A 22,051-nucleotide genomic window follows, 5' to 3' on the forward strand; every position below is an offset into this window, starting at 1 on the left:
AATCACTCACTGAACCGTAAGGCCAACTTTAAATTTATTAATTTCTAAAATTAAGTCTTTAACTCTACTACAAGTAATTCTATAAGGGCCCCAGGGACTGTATCTTCAGGTTCTAACATCTCTTAAAACTTTTTTTCTTTCACATTAAATACAATGAGAAAACCACTGGGGAAAATTAATATATTTTTGATCTAACAACAAAGACACAATTTACTATGTCTAATGCTTCAGGTCTTAAGGAAAGCCAATAAGCAGGAATTATGACCAAAAGCAAATGACAGAAACAGTCTCAGGGAAAGAAAGCCTCTAAAACGGAACTTTCAATAGTTAAACAAATATACACACATCTGAATTACTGCCCAAATCCAGTGCATAAAGAAGTGTATCAAGTATTTCAATAGTTACATTTCAACATTTCCATAGCTGCATTAGTTGTTAACCAATAACGAATCCATCAAAACAATGAGACACCAACTCACACCCACCGGGATGGATGGCTGTAATCAAAAAGCCAAATAATAAATGTTGGCAAGGATGTCCAGAAACTCTACACACTGCTAACCCAGCCACATTGTAAATCAGTCTGGTTCAAAAGGTTAAACACAGAGAGTTACCACATGACTCAGCAATGCTACTCTTAGGCATACAGCCAAGAGAAATGACAATATATGTCCACATAAGACCTTGTACACAAATGTTCATACCAGCACTGTTCTTAATGGCCAGAAAGTGAAAACAATCCAAATATCCATTAATTAATGAATGGGTAAATAAAATGTGATATATCCATATAATGGAATACTATTCAACCACAAAAAAGAATAAAGTATCAATCCATGCTACAAAGATGAAATACTACAAAAATACTTTAAGTTAAAGAAGCCAGTCACAAGACATACTGAATGATTCCTATTATAGAAAATGTCCAGAATATGCATGTCTGTAGAGACAGAAAGTAGGTTAGCTGTTACCTAGGGCTGGGAAGGCTGAGGGGAAATAGGGAGTGGCTGCTAATGAATATGGCATTTCTTTTGAGGGTGATGAAATTGTTCTAAAATTGATTATGCTGATAGCTGTACAACTCTGTGAACATAAACACCACTAAATTGTACACTTATGGTAGGTGAATTGTATGCATGTAAATATTATCTCAATTAAGCTGTTATTAAAATAATAAGGCATCCAACATTTTTAGACTAGAGAACCTAAAAACAAAAAGTCAAAACTCTAGTGACACGTCACCCATCAGTCAAAGAACTCACATTCTGATAGTAATTTTTTTTTTACAGAGATCACAAGAGACAAAAATGTCAGCACAGATTCTTAGGAACATCTTGTAAGAAAGAATTCTGGCTTTAAGTATTTTTTTCCCCCAGATACAGAAGACACCTAAACAGATAGTGTAGTACCCAGACAAACAAAACCTTAAAATCTAAAAACCTAGAAAAGTGAGTCAAGTACAGCTTATCGAGCTGACATCTATTAAACTGCTAAAAGCAAAACAGTCTTAAACACCATCAATATCAATACAGACCACCCCCCCAAATCATTGTTTATGATGGCTATCAAGGGTCAGTGTATTTTTTTTTAATTCTGCATTTACTTAAAACTCCGTTTGATGCTAGCAGGGTTCAAGTCACACAGGAAGGTGCTTCGGCTAAACACTGATCGTTTTCCTTGATCTCCATTGTCTGCTGTGTGGGTTCCGCCAACAAACCTCCCAGCGAGTGGTCACCTTCCTATGGAGTCATTAAACCTCTGACTGTCAGCTGGTGGGATTAGCCAGCAGCTTCCACACCTGAGCCCCTGTGGCAGGGACAGAGGCATTTGGATCAAGATCACTAATGAATACAGAATTCATATGCCGCTTGTCAGGGCTCCTGAGCTCAGAGTCGCACAGATGCAACCTAAATAAGACGGAGGACAGAACAATTGTTGACGAAGATTAAAAAGTTTTGGCAGTTGGGGTAAAAAGAACACCTCATTATTCAAATATGATAGTCTTGCTTATTTTTTATATTTTTGGTTCAAGCTACTCATGATTTGCCTCAAATGGACAAATGTCATTCACCAATATTTAAAGGCTTTTTGGTCTCATTACTAAATCTGAAGAAGGCTACGCCATCTGAACATTAGCTATATAGAGAAAAACAGCTCCTCTGTAAATACTTGAAAACTTTGGGGAAAAAAACAATCTCAGGATATTTCCAGGAGAGGACAATTAAAAGGTGAAAATAAATTTTGATAAAGTCAAAGAGAAAAAAATCTTCCACAGCCAAATGACTTACTTATATTTCATAGTATCTCTATATTTCTAACTTTGTCTCTTTCTATCCCTGGGGTCCTTCCACTTGCTGGGCTCACCAAAGAGGTTAATACACCTCCTCTGACACTCATCTGGCTTCCTGCCATCTTCACAAGACCTCATCAGAGAAAAGGAATAGCCCGAGTGGCCCACACCTCTGCTCACCTAGAATAAGATGTCTTCCCCACTCTGTTGTCAAAGAATTACAGGCCTACAAAGCACAGAAGAGCACGGTGACCGATCGCATTGGGGCCAGACTGACCAGGGTTCAAACCGTGATTCTACCTGCCCGGCTGTGGGACTTCAGGTGAGATATTTCACCTCCCTACACGCTATTTTTCTTCTCAACAAAACAGGGATAACAAAGTACAGACCCCACCCAACTGCTGAAAAGTAAATGAGACAATGCAGAGAAAGCTGTTAGAAAGAGCATGGCATAGCATAAGCACTCAAAAAGCATCAGCTATTATGACTGCTGTGTTTTCAATACCTTCTCTCTATAGCAAAAAGGTGAACACTTCCACAGCCTGTGTTATGTGTTAAAGAGGCTTCTTCTACTGCCATTATGACCACTAGCTAGGCCTGGCTCCGATTTTAAGCTTTCAGATGAAAAAGAAGAATCAGATCTATCTACACCATGTTATAAATCATCAAGCCTGACTCGAGTACAAATAATCATGTTAGTCGTTGCTATGTGATGTTTGTATCCTACCACTGAATTACTAAAAAAAAAGAAAAAACAGAAGCAGCTGCCATATTTCAGAGCCAATTTTGTGTGAGCCATCATCTGAAGTGTTTTACAGACCACACCCAATCCTGACAGCAACCCACAGACAGGTCTCTGGGTCCCCAACGTCTAGATGAAGCGTGCCGGCCGTGGCTTGCCCAGAGTCATGCAGTGAGTACAGTGGAAACACTCACAGCCCAACTCTCCAGCTCCTAAGCTCCCGTGACCCCTTCCATGTGACCACACTGAACTCATGCTCTGTGTTTCCCTTCAGGACCAGTCTATGTGTCAAACTGAACAGATTTTTTTTTTAATCAAAATAATGCGGCTCTCTTACATCACTGTCCATCTGCAAAATACAAATAAATCCGAAACTTCGGTGTCTTTCTACTATTAGACTTAAACACACAAAAAAAGCATTTACTTCTATAATTTGCTATCAGAATACCATATTGGTATCAACTCTTTCATTAAAGTGGATCTATAGCTGCCTGCAATGACAGATTAATTCTGTTTCCTCCATAGCTAGGTGTTTGGCATCAAGTTTGTGAGGTAACCACAAGCCTTTAGGGCGATAGCAGCCCACATCTTTAGCAATCTATAAGGGCTTCTCCAGAGGCCAGCGCTTGCTGAGTGATGAAATATGACTCCATAAATCAGACGGCTGAAGTGGCACTTGTATACGTCACCATCTATCTTCGCAGCCTCCCTCTGAAGGGTACAGGGTAAGAGCTTATCCCTCGGTACTGCGACCAGAGAAAGCACCATCACAGTTGGCACTGACTAAGCATGTGCTACTTAAAACTGAAGACACACTAAGACTGGAGGAAAAAAAAAAAAAGATCCTGCTGGTGTTAGCACGCCTCAGGCAGTGGTAGAAGCTTCAGCAACTCATCTTCAAAAGGCAGAGAGCCAGAGCTCTAGAAACCTGCAAAAATTGGCTAAGCCTGCAGTCTTCATTTCTTTAAGTTGAGCATCTTCAAAGTCTAGAATTCTAACTGTAGGGCACAGCAGCTGCCACTGCAGATCTGATCCTCTCAGCTTTTGGCAGCTCTCAACTTGAGATTCTAGCAAAAGAATTTTTCAAGTTGCTATTATTGCCTGTCACGGATTTATAAATATTGTGCACTATCTGCTGTGGCACGGCTCTCATGGGACGCCAGAGCATGCCAAATGCATAACAGAATGAAAAACAGTTTCTATTCTTCAAATAAATGCTAATTTTTTTTAACTGTGCTCACATGATGTGTTTGGTGACCAACTTCAATAGTACAGAATATGTATCAGAGAGGGGGGAAAAAAGCTGATTGTCTTTTCCAGCAGCATTCAGCTGCTACTTTCATTAAGCTTGTTTAATTAGATTCCAGATGCTAATTTGCAAGTCGATACCAGAGGGTGCAGGACAGTTTGCCTTTGAATCATCTCCCTGTGATGTGAGGGTCCTGCCGCACCACCACTACCCTTCAGCGGCCCTCGCTCGCTTTCTGACAATTAGCGCAAAGACGGGACAGTATTGATCTTGACAGACTAAATATTCATCTTCTACCCATTTTAATGAATTATAATCTTCAAGAGTTTAAATTTCTCACTGGGCCAAATGAAAACATCCCTTCTTACAAAGAAACAGGATGGAAGGAAAATGAACCTAAGTTATCAGATTCATTTCCTTAATTCTTTCCCCACCCTGAAATAAAATTTTTTATTTCAGCAATTTTCAAGTTACAGATTCACAAGAAGCCAATTTCATATTTCCAGGTACAGTGATCAAATTCCTTACACTTAACTGGCAAGTGGACTCAGAAGGCCAGTGTTTATCACTAATTTCCTGTCTAGCCAGCCTGTGGATAATAACCAGGATAAGGGGCTCAGTTCTTATGCCAGCCTTAACAATATGGAAAAAAAAATCCTATGGCAATGGCTCCACGGAATGCATCATCACCTAAAAAAAAATAATACAACCGACCCACTCCTCTGCTAATACATAGGTACTATGTCTGAATAAGCACCTTTGCTGGTAAAAACAAAGCATGAGATTTACCAGCAGTAATATAATTTTTTAATGCCTTCATTTTTATCAGTCTGGTAACACTGAAGGTGAAGTTATCAAATTGCTTCAAAGGAAGGTAAATCTGGGACCACCTAAGTAAAGTTGCTTCTGATGCCTTTTTACCCACTCATTCGACAAATACTGGCAGACTACCTACTACACATCAGTTACCATACTAAGCGTGAGCAAACAGCCAACAGGAAGAACAGCTCCTGCCCTCAGAGAGCTTCCAGGCTAACAGCAAGGAGAAAACTAAGAAGACGAGCATCCCAAGACCAGGAGAGGCAGTGTCAGGGCCACAATTGGACAAGAATCTTAAAAGGTTTTTCGTGGGCCTTAAATGCACAGTTAGCAGAAGTTTCTCTAAAACCTTGAGTTAGGGCTTTTGCCCGCGAAAAGTCATTGGTTCAGACTACTTCAAACAGCAGAGGCCATCCTAGGCATTTATGAATCTCAGCTGGGCTTCACTGTTCTGGTTTTGGGCCTGGAATTTCCCAATGAGCATCTGCCCTTTGCCCCATCTTCACCTCGCCTGTGTACTTAACAGGGTGTCTGCTTTGTTGACTCTGCCCTCAATACTATGTGTTACTTGAAAAATATACTAGTTATCTTCTTCTGTTATCTCAAAACACACACACACACACACACACACACACACACACACACACACACACAGGTTCAGCACTTTACAGATGGGAAGAAGAAAAAGTCCCCTCCATTTTCCAGGTGGTTTCTGATGACTCAGACTTTGCCTTAGCTCCAGGTTATCCTGTCTCGATTCTACAAACGTGTACTGAACATTAGGAGCTGAAGAAGAGAGATGATTTAATGACCCTGCCCTCAAGGGTCTCCCTTTGTCAGTGAGTAGGGGAGATGGCCCTGAAAACAGCCATAAAACAATGGGACGGGTGTGTACCATGCAGCCCAGGAACACAAACAAATGAGGAAACAGGTGCGAGCAAGGCTGGCAGACAAGCCGCGAGGATTCGTCCGCAAGCAAGTCCACGCTGTATTCAAAGCCGAGCAAGCAGGCGAGAAGGGCTGAAGTGGAGCAGGAACGGAGACCTATGTTTCCTCAAGTTTAATATTCATACCCCTGGGCTTACTCATGATGGTGATACGTGAATACATTTTTTATTTATATTAATAGTATGCACTCATTTTCATGTGTCTTAGAGGGAAAAATAACCAGCACATCAAACCCAGGATTTCATGGATATAAACTGTATTTTAAAAATAAATTTAAATTAAAAAGGTGAACTAGAGTGGCTGGAGGGAAGTGAGTAAAGGGAACTGACAGGAAAGGAGCACTTCTGCAGCGAAGGAAATGCTCTGTCTTGATCTGAATGATGGTTACTTGGGTAATTACAAACGCCAACATCTATCGTACTGCATACTTCATCTCTGTGCGTTTTCTTATGTGTAAATGATAACTCAATTTATAGAACAGTGAGCTGATGAAAAAGAAAATTTTCAAGAGAAGTTAACAGTACAGGTGGCACCCAGACATGGCAGAACTCTTAAATGCAATGTGCAAATGACAAGTTCAAGACCAGCCCTGTACAATGAAAATATGTGAATTATATATGTAGTTTAAAATTTTCTAGTAGCTACATTTTAAAAAGTAAAAATAGGTGAAAAAAATTGATATTTTTACTTAACCCAATATACTTAAAATAGTATGGTTTCAACATGTAACCATATTACTAACAAGATATATTTTAAAATTTTTTGTTCCAAGTCTCTGAAATCTAGGATGTGTTTTCTACTTGCAGCACCTCTTAGTCCAGACGAGCTACCCTCAAGTGTTCAACAGACTCGTGTGGTTGGTGGCTACCGTACCAGACCGTGCAGCTGAAGACAATGAGAAAATATGAAAAGTTGTTAAGGAAAGAGGAACTTCCAGTCCATAAATACTATAGTCTAGATCCAGCACTGTCTAAGGCACAGGTCTGTAGTTTAAATTAAAAAAAAAAAAAAAGACTATGGGCTTTTTCTAATTTAACAATAAAGCCAAGAGTTTGTTTCATGAGTCTGGCCTAAAAATCACTGTTTGGCAAACAACTGGTTATTATGATAGCCTAAAACTGACCCCTCCCAATGCAATTCTCTATGAAGTGAACTGCAGTTACTGTCCTGGCAATCCATGCAAGACTTGAGAGGCAGAAACACTCTCCTGGGTTTCTGTTTGAGACACGTCCAGAATCCTTTCCCCTACTGAAGGGAAATAAGCAGACTTAGTCATCCAATCCTGTAGTCTCAAAATAGGCAAGAAAGAAAAGTTATGGAGGGCTTCTTGCCACAGAAAGAAAGCCTCCCTGGAAAGAAGGAAAATAAAAAGTTTGGAAATTTGAAACCAAACGTTTCCACGAGTTCTATGCAAGTACAGAGCCAGGAATGACACCCTGGCCGAGCTCTCTTTCACAACAAAGTCACTAAAACAGGGTCCTCTCAACCTCTGTAAGCACTCTCCGCTTCCAATGAAACCACATCACTTAATCTTCACCAAAAGAAAGCAGAGTGACCAGAGTTAGTTGCTTGGTCTTCACAATAATTTCAGTTTCTATTAACATCCTTTTAGATTTGTAAAGTACATTACCGTCTCTGCCTTCTATTTACTTTTAAATTCACTTCACTGGAGAAGCAGGCATTACTAACTTCTCCTTAATAAAAGTGGTTTTTGTTGACTGTTGGTCTGTGTCAAGTTCCAACAACTTCACAGAATAAAAACCACTCACTTGAAATAGTAAATTTAATTAACAATATGAAATGGGAACTTGGTCAACCTGTTTCAAAGTCTCACAGCTAATACAGAAGTGGTCTGAACTACAGATAAAATTGATCTAAGAAACACTCTTTAGATTGATAATATCAGAAATTTTATTGAAGGGATGATTCACATTTCCCTTCACAGAAATATTATATTCATGGCCTTTGAATCACTTCAACTCCAAACTCTAAATAAATGATATAAAATTACTTTAGCAGAGTGTTAAAGTCACTTTTAATATACTTCATGCTTTCAACTTTTTCTGCAATTCTCATTTTTCTTTAACACATGGAAGTCCCAATCAATTGGAAAAAGACATAGCTTTCAAGAACATTTGAAAAGATTAATGTGGTTTAAAGGAGGGCTTGACATTACTGAGGTGACTTTCTAAATGAACATCATCAGAGTCTTTCTCCCTGTACCTGTGCTAATTCTAACGGATTTGTGGAGACTCAGGAATTCCTCTCCTTTAGTTTGAAGCCTAGGAGATCATTTTTTCTTTTTAAGTGACCGAGTATACCTTATTTTTCCTCTATACTTAAGAACCCAAACAGAAAATAATGCTGATATGGGAATAAATGTTCACACTGAGAAATGAGAAAGGAATTCTAATCTCATTTAGAGTTGATACCTAGACCTTTTTACTATTCTTAATTGGAGCAAGACTATTGTTTCTAGAACAAAATACCTAGCTGAATTCTATCTTTAATCACATGCTTTAATTCCTGCAGATATCCAAGGAAGGAAAGAAAAGCAGCCATCAGTGACCACGTCACTTATGTGTGCTCTCCTCAACACACCAAGGGTTTGGTTAGTGGCTTCTGGCAGGAGACCCTGTCCTGGCTGGGCAGCATCCATGGCCCTACATCCTCCGCTCTCCTGGCACGTGGCCCAAACCTGAGATGAGGGCTCCAAGGACACTCGAGACTGCTGACAATGAGCTCTACAGAAGGACAAAACTTTTTAAACATGCAACCTTCTCCAAAGATGATTAGGCAAAAAGCAGTATCAAAAAGTAATTCCCAGAAACACCCTCTGGTGTCTACACAATACTACTACAAAAGCAGGAACAGCAGAAACCTACACATTAAGAAACAGGGTAAACCACTCATAAAACAGCCTAATAATTGTTGAAAACAAGTTGATACTCTCCATGAAAAAATTTAACAGCTATCAAAAAAACAAGGGCAGATAATGAGGGTTGCCTTCAGAACGTAACGTGGCTGCGAGCTGGTTCAGCAGCGAGGATAAAGCACTGCAGAGGGGTAATGTGGGACCACAGAGTAACCGAGCACGTGCAACACCGCCTCAAAACTGACAGTCAAAGGCCGCCTTGCTCCTGGAGATCTTGGGGGTCTGCTGAGTGGGGGGCACATCTACCATTAAAGCAGGCACAGGTGGAATGTCATTCAGAAGATACCACCCTCCCCATTACCCAAGAAAATAAAAGGATCTCTTTGTATGTGAGACATGAGACATACCATACTCTGAGAATAGACCCTACATACAGGGTACTGTCCCCATCCTCTGCCAGATGCAGAACGCTCTAAGGGGTTTTTCAAACTGCCCTCATTTTCAGGCCAGGTGTGTGGGACAGGATGTACAGACATACACACTCTATTCTTAGTGAGAAAACCTGTTGTTTTGAGACACTGTGATAGTGCATAAGAAAACATCCTACACTGTCACACATTTACAGTCAAGACGACGCCCAGACAGCCCAAAGGCCAGTGGGAAAAAGTCAACAGTGCAGCCTCCCCAAGGCTGAGGGAGAGCCCGGCAGGGCCACTCCAAAGTGAAGCTTTCCCGAGTAACCAGTCTTCCCAGCAAACACACTACCTGTGCCAAAGAGCATTCCAACTAACAGCAGCAGTACTCTTCAAACTTTGGAGGAATCAGTGATCAATTCGCAAATGTCCAACATACGAGAAAGATCATCTGAAAGAGAATAAAACTGTAGGGACTTACATACCTCCATGTCTGGCCTGAATTTATCTTCAAACACAGCCATCGCTGCCAAGGAGCCCGAACCTATAGGGAAGAGAAGATGCGTGTTTACTTAGCATATTTACAACTCTCAGCTTCTTCCTCTCAAGCTTACTGTGGGGCAGCGAAAATGGCAACACACACCCAATGTCACAGTCAAGCACAGTATAAACAGTAATATGACAGGGCCACAACACTCAGGCAAACACTGCTCTTCAGAAGCCTGGGGTCTCACTCACCACTATCTCAGGTGAACCTGCAACTGGCCCCACTTCTAACCTACTCACAGGAGTAACTGTACATTATTCACAGTGAAGTCCTGAAGCAAGAAAATGAAGTTATGGATAATTTGTATTTGTTCAAAAAAGTGAATGCCACTTAATTTCATATATCCTGTGCTGCAACTCTCTGCTTCACAACTGTCCTTGGCAGGCTGCTGGGTAGAGCGCTAAATACCGGGCCAGTTAGAAAGAAGAGATTGTTTTAATGAGCTGGCCCTGGTAGAGTCGCCCTGACACACGGGGAAGAAACTCAGCACCAGCAATGGTAATAGGACTGCACGTTGCAGCCACCAGGTTATTCCAGCTACATCTGTAAAACACTTTATTATGTGGCATTTATTTAGAGCTATTATTTTTAGTTTGTACTTTGAAGAGTAACAGCTGAGTAGACAAAATGACAGACAAAGAAACAAAAATTTATTATCACAATAGCAAATGGCTGAAAGGTTATGCTGCATAGATATTAACAGATAGCAAATTTCTCCCTACAAAAGCAGGATGTAAAGGCATTACAAATAAGGATGGGCTCCCTTTGAAGGGATGCAAAAGGCAGCTCAGCACCACTGGAAAATTTAAACTTGCTTTGTTCAGAAACCAGAGAATCTTTAGAAAACCATCATCTTGTCTTTACAGGGTTCTGGCAATATTTCAGGATACTCTACTTTTGGAGAGAGGATAGAGTTGCCCACAATTTTTTACTCCAATTAGAAGATTTTTTTGGCATTTATTACTTTTTAACTTGTTTTGCATAACACTATCTATTTAGCTGGGTCACAGAGAAAACCATATTTTCTATTTAAAATGATTTGTGTACACCGCTTGACCACCTCAATGGTTTAGCAAAGGAAAAAGGCAGCGATTAAACAGTTTCAAATGAGGTGTCCTGCTGATTTTATCAAGTCTGCTGAATGTATAATGAAAAAGAAGAAGCTGACAGCATTGCTGCATTGAGAAAATACAGACTAGCTTATCTGAACCATTTAAGGAGGTCCAATTATAGATCAAATTTAAAGGGTAGAAACAGCAGATTTACAGACACAAATCAATGAACATGGTAATCCCGATGAATATGACAGATGCTCCTGTTAGGGAATACTGCTGCGGTTGAGGATCATTACCTTCACAGCACCGGATACATCACATCTGAAGCAGTGGGAAGCGACGAGTGTAGACGGCATTACAGGCAATGACTATTCATTTAGGCTTTGGGAGCAAAAGGCAACCCCATTTCCCCTCTCACAATTTTTTTCTCCTCTTTTAAAGAAGAAAAAAAAAAGGAACCTGAAGAGATATTAAAAGCCCTTTGGAAAGGAAACAGAAATTAAACAGATATAAAACTAGTGTGCCCAAATAAAACTAGATATATCTACCCAAATTTACCAAAACCCAGCCTTGGAATTTCATAGTCTATGTGTCCTGGAAAACCTGGAAAACAGAGTCAAAGTCCACCAGCGCTTTAAGACGTACACATTTACTCTGAGTTTCAAGGATCGGGGGGAAAAGTAACCTAAGTTTCTGTTTTAAGGCATGAGTGAGAACCAATCTCGAACTCCACAGTAAAAAACAAGCTGGTTTCGTGTGGAAAACAAAGGACAACTATCACGAAGAAACAAGAAAACTGCAAATAAGGAAACCACAGGGAAAAAAATACTTCTTTCCCAGCCTGGTCCAAGAATATCTCTGCAAAGAGCCCAAGGATACACGCACCAGAGGCCAGAAATACACGCTGGAAAAAGACAGGGGAAAGATGGCTATTTACTAAGAACTAACACATTTGTGGAAAACTGTAATCAGTTACTGTAAAAGGAAAAACTCAACTGACCTTAAAGGCATCTTTCCCTCAAGGATACAGGCTCTGTATTTTCTCCTGGGCCACCCTCTCTTTGACAGTTTCATAGTAAATTAATTTTACTCTTACTTTTCCTGAGCACATATATTTCCTTCTGCTTAGCTTCATCTAAAATTTTAAGACATGAAAAATATTTCCCTCCCAATATAGTAATTCTTCCTTTATCAAAAGCTTTTTTTCTCCATGAGAAACAGTACTGAAGACAAACTCTCTCTAAGTGAAAGTGCATGCTAAACCTAAACTCGCAGAAAAGAAAGTCTATCAATGGAGTGGATACTTCTCACGTTCTCATCTGACCGTGATGTTCAGAGCTGGAAGGCGTAGGAGAGGCACACACAGAAGGGACACAGGGACCCTTATTGCGCTGTACCTCTGCTTCTCCACTTATAGCATACTCCCAACACACACACTCCCCAACACACACACACACACACACAGGTGTCACACACGTGTGCACAGAGTTGAGACGCTTTCAGGAAAACAAGAGCTTGATAAACTGCCTGATGCTGTTTCCTCTGAGATCAAAGATAAGCCGACTCCAAATATATCTGAAAAGAAAGGGAAATTCAACACTAAAAACAATTTCTAAATCACTTGCAAATTAGCTCCTGCTCCTAGCATTCTAGGAAAGGAGGACTTTGGCGCCCCCTTTTCAGAAATACACAGAAATGTCAGGAAATGTAGTGCACTGACGTGGTCAACAGGTTTCTAGGAAACTCTGTGTGTCTGCTATGCAGAAGAAAGAAGACAGAATTTCAAATACGACTGCAATCACACAAAATGGCAAGAGAACAACATGCAAATCCTCATATAATTTCAAGGCAATGCATCCAGGGGAAGGAACTGGAAGGAGCTAGCCATTAAAAAGAAAAAAGATGGTAAACTCAGTGAGACTTGTCTTTTTAAATATAATTTCATTCAAGTTTTCCAGATTTTATTTCAATGCCACTTAAAACTATATACAATAAACCATCAAGACAAATTTCATGTTAATAAGGCAGCCATCTGACTCACAAAATGTTTAAATATTTTATCCCATTTTTCCTATAAACCATTATAACGTCTGTAGACACTCCAATTATTTCAGCATCAAACCTACTAACCTCTTACTCTCATACCCAAAATCAAGGCAAAAATCCCTCGGAAGGAAAAACCCTCTCGTTTTTTTACTCCAAAAGCAAGGCCACCTTAGACAATTAGTCAGAACGGCCTGGTTTCCCATCAAGGAATAAATAAACAGAAAAGCCAGGGGGCAGTGGGCCAGGCACAGGGGCGCTGCTTTAGACAGCAGGCACTGTCAGGTGAAGGAAACCGATGTCAGAGGGCCTACGCTGTCCACAAGTGCAGGAAGGGGTCTAGGAGCAAGGGACGAGAGGCCTGCCCTCAACTCCTCTAACAGGAGAGAGGAGGCAGCCGAGGACAGGAAACAAGAGCCTCTGCCTGAGCACCCACCAAGGGCCACACATCTGATGTTATCATTTTGTCATCCTCATAACAACCCAGTGAAGTAATAAAGCTTCCTGTATAGGATTACAGGACTAACAGGCACAGGCCAGGATTTCTGTCTCAGGTGTGACCCCATGTCATTCTCTCAAACAGAAAGTTCTACAGGCCACAATACAGCTCCAAGCAGACACGCATGACCTTCCATGATCAGGTCTCTGGCTCCCTCGGCCACCCCCACCTCCCCAATATCCATACACACTTGACACCCCACCAACACTAAGCTGACAATAATTTCTTAAATGTCCAGACCACTTCAAGTCTATGTTTGACACATGCTCCTCCCTCTGCCCCTCACAAGCCATAGAACTCGGAGACACCCGTCCAACCTCAGCTGAGAGATGACTTTTTCCCAGAAGCCTTTCTTAAGCACCACACCACATCTTAAGAGATGAGAGTGGATCACTTTCATCTCTGCCAACTTGTCCATCCCTTCACAGCTGCATCCCCCAGACCTAGCAGTCCCTGGCACACAGTCAGCACTAAAAAAAAAAATTGCTGCATTAGACTGGGCTGATTTCAGTACAACTGTTCAAATGGAGGAGCTGGGGAAATAGTGGGCCCTGAAAGAGTGACTACAGCTGTAAATATCTTGATAAAGTGAAACGGAACATTTGTTACCTAATTTACCATACTAAAACGAATGTAAGACAAAATCAAATCTAAAGCAAGTCAATTTTCAAAAGGAAAAAAGCACTTTAAACCCACAAAACCATGTCCTATTACACATCCCAGTCAGGTCTGAGCTCTGTGATATTCTCAGGAGAGAAATGCCCTCCCTGGATTTCTGCCTTCTTCCACCAGAGCTCTGTCTCCTCAGTAGTTTCCAGGTAGGTGCTCCTTAGCAACCTCCACCAAGTCTGCCTTTGTCAGCCCACCCACAGTTACTGAGTGGCCAGTGTTGTTTCCAGAACAGAGCTCTTTAAAAAATCAGAAAAACCAGGTACAAGTCAGGGACTGGCATTTAGAGAGGGTGTGCACAATGCTGAGATGGCCACCTAGTTACTGACTTACCTCTGCATCCACTGTCCTTTCCCAAGCTCTTCCATGTCATCCACACACACCCACCTGCTCAACCACCACCTCCCAAACCAGTCGGCAGCCAGCCGTAGGGAGAGACCGGGATGGAGGTCAGGGTACACAACGCCACCCTATCGTCCACGGGGGACAAGACGGCTCTGCACTGCAACATCCACTGCGGCCACCTGGCTGTCCGGGTTTGGTGTTCATCAGAAGGATTCAAGAGACGCGCTGGAAAGCACAGTCTGCTCCCCACCTCTGCCAAGGCCTGACTCACCCACAGACATTCAGGATGACTCCATGGGGCACCCAGACGCAGACCTCCAGGAAAAGGGGGCTCAGGCACAAATGCCACAAGGGTCACATCTCCAGCCATTCTTTCAAAATGAAGTATCTGTCTTATAACATTTAGGCCACTGGCTTTAAAAAAGACTAGCATCTATAAACAATGTAAAATGTGAGTCCTGAAACTCAGAGATATGTGGGACACATAGGGCATTAAAAATTAAAGACTTCACAGATAATACTCTCATACACCAACAAAGCAAATGACACAGCAGTTTACAAAGAAGAAAACAAGAGGTCTATACACATTTAGAGACACTGCTCAAGTTCACTAGTCATCAAAGAAATAAATACAAATAGAAACTAAATAGCCTTTTTTTTTTACTTCTAGATTAGCAATCATTAGAAAGAATAATACCCAGTGCTGACAAAGATGTAGTAGAAAGGGCAATCTAATATATTCTTGTAGAAGCACAAATAGAACTTTTTTAACCCACAATTTAGAAGCATCAATCAGAAAGCACAGAGCTACAGGTACCCACCAAACCAGCAATTCTACTGCTAGAGATAAATCCAAAAGAAATAAATAGTAACAACCCAAATGACACTTTGATCACAGTTTAGACGATAAAAAACAAAAAAAATAACAACAGAGACTGGAGGTAAATGTAAAGGTCCAGCACCAACAATCATGAGATAGGGAAAACAAACAAATTCATATACATGGTGATTAAACACAACAATAATTTTTGGCAATGTCCATAATACAATATTACTGAGGGAAAAACATGTTCTGAAGCAAAATTAACAGATATGCTTATACAATACATATTATACACACGTGGAAGAAAAGTTTTTAAAATTATGTTTATTTCTGAGTTGCGCTGTATTCTTTTTGCTTACTTGTGTTTTCTTATTTTCCTTCAATGACAAGGTATCACTTACAATTTTTTAAGATACACACTTGAAGAATTCGACATCGTGAAGGGATGAAAAAAGACATCCCAGAAGACCAAGACCTTGCCAGCTGTCACAGTCCTGCTGTGTAGTAGCAGCAGCAGCAGGCAGCTTGGTCCTGAAATCTGCAGAGAGGGGCCTGCAGGTCAACCCATGCAGGAATCAACAGTCCCAATGAACAACAGCAATCAACTGTCACAGATGGATAAATACACAATGTCTCTCTACCAGTCCTTAGCAGGGCTTCCTCAGGACAGGCACCAACACCTTTTAAAAAGAGGTAAAATCATCTTAACAATGAAGTCCTCTGAGGATACCAGCACCAAGCCAGATCTCCCTTATCCAGAAGTCTGCCATGTGACAACCAACTTACTAAACAGACCCCAACAGACACAGTGGACCTGGTGTTTATTAAACTTCAAAGCACAGTCACAAGAGTTTTTTATGCTCCTCAGACATGGCAGGTAAGTGCAGCCCCATTTCACAGAAAGGAAAACTGAATCCTGGAGACAAGGAACTTGCCCAGATCACACAGCAGACGATTAGCAAATCTGGGAACATGAGCCCAATCGTCTGAATCTCAAGTGTCCAACACGGCTTCTGTTCATCATGCTGTCTCTCAGACTGCAAACCCAAATGCCTGAAATTAAGATTAGCAAGTAAGCACGAAAACAGCTCTAGTTTTCTTAACTCCCTTAGCCCCAAAATCATGCTTTCTAACTTTTTGCTTAGATTTCAGCAGAACAATTAACACACATCTGGATACAGTTAATTTGTGTTTTACTTGGAAATTCAAATGAGACTGGGATTTTAGTTAAATGTTTTAAATGATTAAACAGATGCCATTCACTATTTACCAATACTACTCAAGTACCAAAGTATTTATTTTTAAATAGCCCCATTCAAAAAAATTAAATAAAACAGTGAAGTTACTCTCCATTTTGTAAACCCTCTAAGGGTGTTTCTGATCTTAATTTATCAGCATTACTTTAGTAGTTCAATTTGAACCTGTTTCTAAGAGAACAATCCATCTCAGGACAAAACTCAAAATGCATCGAGAAAATTCTACTGAAATACTGCTTTTACCTGTTCTATATATTTAAAAAACATCCACACTAATACGGCTTAAGGACAGTGGGATTAAAAAAAAAACAAAACATGAGATTATACTTTTAAACATGTCAGGGTTAACTAAAAGTACGAAATTAAACCCAGCAATTGTAGAATCTATTTTATTAGACATGCTGAAGAAACTATAAAAGACAAATAATTTTCTAAAACCTGCTGCTCTCTCAAGTCAAACTCTCAAAAAGTCATCAGGTAGAAATCTGCTTTTTCTAATCATGTCTAGGCTCATAAATTCTCACATTGGGGAAGAGAAAAAAATTACCAAGGGTTTTTCTGTCCCTGATTCTAAACTCCTGTGGTACAGGTAATTCCTCATTTTACAGACAAGGAAAGTGAGGCTCAGCTAATTTAAAGTCAGCAAGGGTAGCCGAGATTCAAACCTAGGTCTGGTGGCTCTCCCTTGTGGCTCACCTGGTAAAGAATCCACCTGCAATGAAGGAGATCTGGGTTAGACCCCTGAATTGGGAAGATCCCCTGGAGAAGGGAAAGGCTACCCACTCCAGTATTCTGGCCTGGAGAATTCCATGGGGTTGCAAAGAGTCAGACACGACTGAGCAACTTTCACTGGTGGCTCTAGCCCATCCACTTTTCAGAAGGTGAAACTCCCCACTCATTGTCTCAAACCAACCATCCCAGGTGCCCACTGGGTGGCAGGCTCCGGGACACACAGATGCACAGGACGTGCACAGCTCTGCGCTTCCTCCCTGCTTTCCCCCAGCACCTCACTGAGGCCCTCGAAGCCCTGCAGGGCTGCCAAACTGCTCCAGGAGGCACCACCTCATCAAGACAAGGTGAATGATGCCCCAGAAACGACAAGACAGCAGCCCTACTGCCCTGGCTGCCTCCCCAACACAAAGGGGAGGATGACAGAACATGTCTTCCTCATAGGCTGGCTGAGATCTGAACGAGATGGCACGTGTAAGACAGGATGCCTGGCACACAGTAAAAAGCTCAGTAAGAGCAAACTATTACAAATACTCTAGGACAAGGTTCCTATTCTCTAGGGGCTCTTTTAGACAATCATACTCAACAAGTCTCAGGGTTGGCAGCTTTAATAGAAATGAAGGTCCTTAAAATTTCTTCCCATGAAGTTCTGAGAGGAGCAGGAAATGGATTTCTACTGCTTTCCCCCCAAATCAATTTAACCAGATCTTTTCAGGAAGAAAGCTGCTCCTTTTGGTAAGAAGCAGTCCATTTTAAGCACCCAAGGACCTGTTTGCCACTGTGGCCTGCCAGGGTGTAAGATGTATGCAGCAATAAAGGAGCAAGGCAGAGAACGTTCTCATCCATCAGTGTCAGCTCTCCCTGACAGAGCGCTTACTCACACCTGCTCATTGTTAGTCAACTGGCTGCTCATCCTGGACAAAATTTGGTGCTTTCACAGACCCATGGACTGGGATCATTTTTCACCCTGTTCTGGTCTACAAGGCCTGGTCTCCTGGTGTTGGTGCCTGCTCTGCAGGCCAACACCGACAAAGTGTGAAGAGCTGACTTGTGAAAATAAAACAATGATGGTGCTAGGGGAACACATTCAGCCACTAGAGAGCAGTGGGACTCCTCTCAGCGCCTGGGAAAACTCAGACACTGACTTGAAATGGTTTAATTGTATGCATGCATTTCATTACTTATAATTAAACCATTTCAAGACTTATCTTGGCCAAAAGCTTCGTGGAGAGGCAGGCCAAGCAATCAGACAATCTTGCATGGGTTGCGGAAATCCATAATCGTCCTTTGTCAGCATAAACAGTTTAATTTGATGTTTTCACTCCTGAGTAAGCACTGAGTATTACATTTAAACCCCTCGTGAGGGGAAAGAATGCTTCCTTTTCATCAGCAAATGTACCTCAATGTCAGAGTCAATCTTTTATCCCCAATGAATAAAAAATATATATATTGCATTTAATATGCTAGGAAAGAGATTTTAAAGCATCCAACAACATTTTCACTCAGAAAGTAATTTCTCAAGAAATGCAGTTCCTTTTCTAAATGTAATGTAGTAAAAAAGGAGTTAAATTTTATTCTAAGTAAATCATTTTAAACACCACTTAAAGGGAACGGGGATTTTTCTTATAACTGTAACTGCCAACGTCTCACTGACCTGACAGGCTATAAACACTTATTCTTAAGAAAAGACTAGCATTTGGGGCATTCAGGCCTAAAAAGTGAAGGTTGTGTTTTATTAATGTATTTCAATGAAATACCACAATGTGTTAAGGCCAGAAAACTCAGAGTAGTCAACTAACTCTATGTTGAAAGGATAAGACGGAGGATGAAAATTACCTTAAAATTATACTGCCTTTCCTAATCAGGCTCCCACCCTCATCAGGCCCTGCCAGGAATCAAGCTGCCCCTCAGCACCGCCGACCGCAGGGCGCACACTTCCCTCTCCCGCTACGGGAGCTTGAGGCAGTCGGAGCTGACAGGCCTTCAAAGGCACCTTTACGCCGGTCCACATTTCAAAACAGCTTCCCAAATTGCAAGTTAATCCCTTTGCAGGCTTTTCCCAAGTTTCCCTGTCCTTCAGAACCCTCAAGGACAAAGGACCACAGAGTTTAACAATTTATAAAAACACACTTAATCTTAAGTGTAGGTAAAGGTTTATCTTGTCCACAGAGCCTCGGGTGAATAATAAAGCCTATATACTAGGGAAAATGTGCAAAAGCACTGTTGCATATTTTTTCATTTTATTCACCTGTATTATCTCCATTTTATAGATGAAAAACAAACAAAAAATTAAGATCACAGAGGTAAAGGAACCTAACCAAAACCACACAGCTAGTAATGGTAGATCTGGTTGCCAGCAAATCCCTAACTATATGACCTCCACATGAAAAGTCTTCTGATATATAAAATGACTTTCCTCTTGGTCTGTCCAATAAAGAAGTAAAGATGACCAAGCACTAGGTTATATTAGCAAGAATAAGAGAGTACATTTTGTAGTAGGGCCAACTTTGAAACAAGAGCAGGTAAAGATGAACTAATTAATAATTAACCTCAGTCTCTCTGAAATAGGGTTTAAAGCAAAGGACTCAAAACTGTGCGCAATGCATTTAACTTCTGAAATGTACCCCTGGCAAGGGCTTTTTTTTGGCTGTAAACTAAGGACTAAATTCAAACTACAAAAGATTTCGTGGTAAAATGTCAAGAGTAGAAAAAACAAGAGGAAGAGCACCCTAATATTAATTCAATACCTCACTACTTGACGTAAAAAAAGAAACATTTAATATTTTTTACACAGAAGCAAGAACAAAGTCCACACTAATCAGAACAGATGAAGAACCAGCAAGGACTGGCTCTGTTACACTCCCTGAAACATGATGAATTGTAGAAGTAAATATTTTCTCATTTCCTAACATAACGGCACCATCTATTGGCTTAGTACCACCTTTGCAACAACCAGGAAATCAAGATGCATAATCCAACTTTCATGGGCTTTTGGTTCTCAGTTACTTAATTCCTGGCATCCCATAGTGGTATAAACTTTAAGACATAAAATCCATGCATCACACATTTTAAATCTTCTGAAATTCATCTTATTTAATCAAAGCAAGAAAAACTGCCAGGAAAATCTTAGTACACAGAACTGCACACAGAGAATGTGTTAGCACAAAAATTATCAAAACACCATGCACCAAACACCAATGATGTTTCACACACAAAGATTTTTACATGTGGTACCTTGCTTAATCCTCACATTTCCCATGAACAGACCTTAGAACCTCCATTTTCCTGAAGGAGAAATCAATGCTCAAATACTTAATCAACGTTGCACTTGGATCTGAACCCAGTCTGACTACAAAGATCAGCTCTTTTCACAACCCCACCCTACCTTGAAAAATGAAAAATGATGCCACAGCACATGTGCAGGGGAAAGCATGTAGTGCTTTACAGAGCATGTTCACACATGTGATACTGCAGCGTCCCAATGATCCAGTGATATCAAGTAAAAAAAAGTCAGTCAGCTTCTTTTTAGAAACGAGGGGTTTGAAGTTCAGAGAGGTTAGATGACTAGCTCTGGTCAAGTATGTGCCCTCTGAGAAGGCTTTTACACAGGCCACCGAACTAAATACAGTGCTAAATCAGACTTCACATCTGATTTCAGAGTTGAAAATTAATGTGGAAGAAATATTTGCCATCTTGTAGTGCACTGGTCTGATATACATAGCACAGGAAATTTTTTAAAATCGAGTCATGTGGAGGTAATAAAATGCCTGCGCGAAGGTTGCACTTTAGAGTAAAAATATGGAGAAAAACGGTAGGTCTGAATTCCCTACTGATGTTCCTAAGTTCCAACTTAATTCTAAGACTCTTCTTTGCCCACAAGGTGAGACATCTGGTATGTTTACTCTGTCACGAATCTTTTTAATTGCTAGGGGGCTCTGTAAACTGGGACTTAAGAGGTACATTCCAGTAATTAGGAAATTGTATAGCCAGTTCATCTGGAGAGAGAATTTTACCTGGACGGCCCTGGCAGTGACCCAAAGCCTTCCCTAATGGTGCATATCAATGTTTATTCCTTAAGTTAGTATTCTTAAATTGTCCAAGGGCCTCATTTCCAGGAATGTCGTGCTTTAAATTTCATTCATATTAATTCTCTATGTGAATAAGTGGGCAAAATAAAAATTTTATATACGCTGCCAATGCAGCTACAAGGAGCACTGCCAAACTAATAGCAAAAGATGGTCCCCAAGCTTCTCCTGACAGTACTTCAGTTTGTTTAATAAAGAAAAGCTGGCAAGTTAAAAGAATAAGCTAATTAATCTGAGAATTAAAAGAACCCACATTTTGTCTATTTAAAAAAAAGAACACCAAAACCCTTTTCCCTTTCTTAATAAAGAAAAGTAAAAAAATCTTGCCCAGTTTTCCACAATTCCACTCATCGATCACCTGCAGTCTCCCGCAAATTATGTTCTTAAAGAAGAAAATAATTAAATGAAACCTAAGGGGTGCATTTTTCTTTTTTTGAGAATGGATCAAATCACATTTGGCCTGAACCACTTGCCACACACCACTCAGCAACAACCAAGCCAAGGGGGAAAAGCCACAGAGACCCGGGGTTCCCAAGCCAGACCACACACCTCCAGGCTGTGTGACCTCGGCACACCTCTCTGAGCCTCAGTATCCTCATTCATAAGACAAGGATGATGGCAACCACCTCAGAGCAGTGCAAAGACTCTATCAGTAAAGGATCTC

The 22,051-nt window shown here is 40.8% G+C and overlaps 1 protein-coding gene across 1 annotated transcript in view; it reads right to left on the reverse strand.

The window, feature by feature from the left end:
• The window catches only part of PSMB7 (proteasome 20S subunit beta 7), a 57,415-nt gene that overhangs the window by 19,742 nt on the left and 15,622 nt on the right, over positions 1-22,051 (reverse strand). Inside the window, exon 6 of the mRNA XM_061433500.1 lies at positions 9,822-9,880. Coding sequence (XP_061289484.1) covers positions 9,822-9,880 — 59 coding nt within the window. The remainder of the gene's footprint in view (positions 1-9,821; positions 9,881-22,051) is intronic.

This window comes from Bos javanicus, chromosome 11, assembly GCF_032452875.1.
Source record: "Bos javanicus breed banteng chromosome 11, ARS-OSU_banteng_1.0, whole genome shotgun sequence".
Lineage (NCBI taxonomy): Eukaryota > Metazoa > Chordata > Mammalia > Artiodactyla > Bovidae > Bos > Bos javanicus.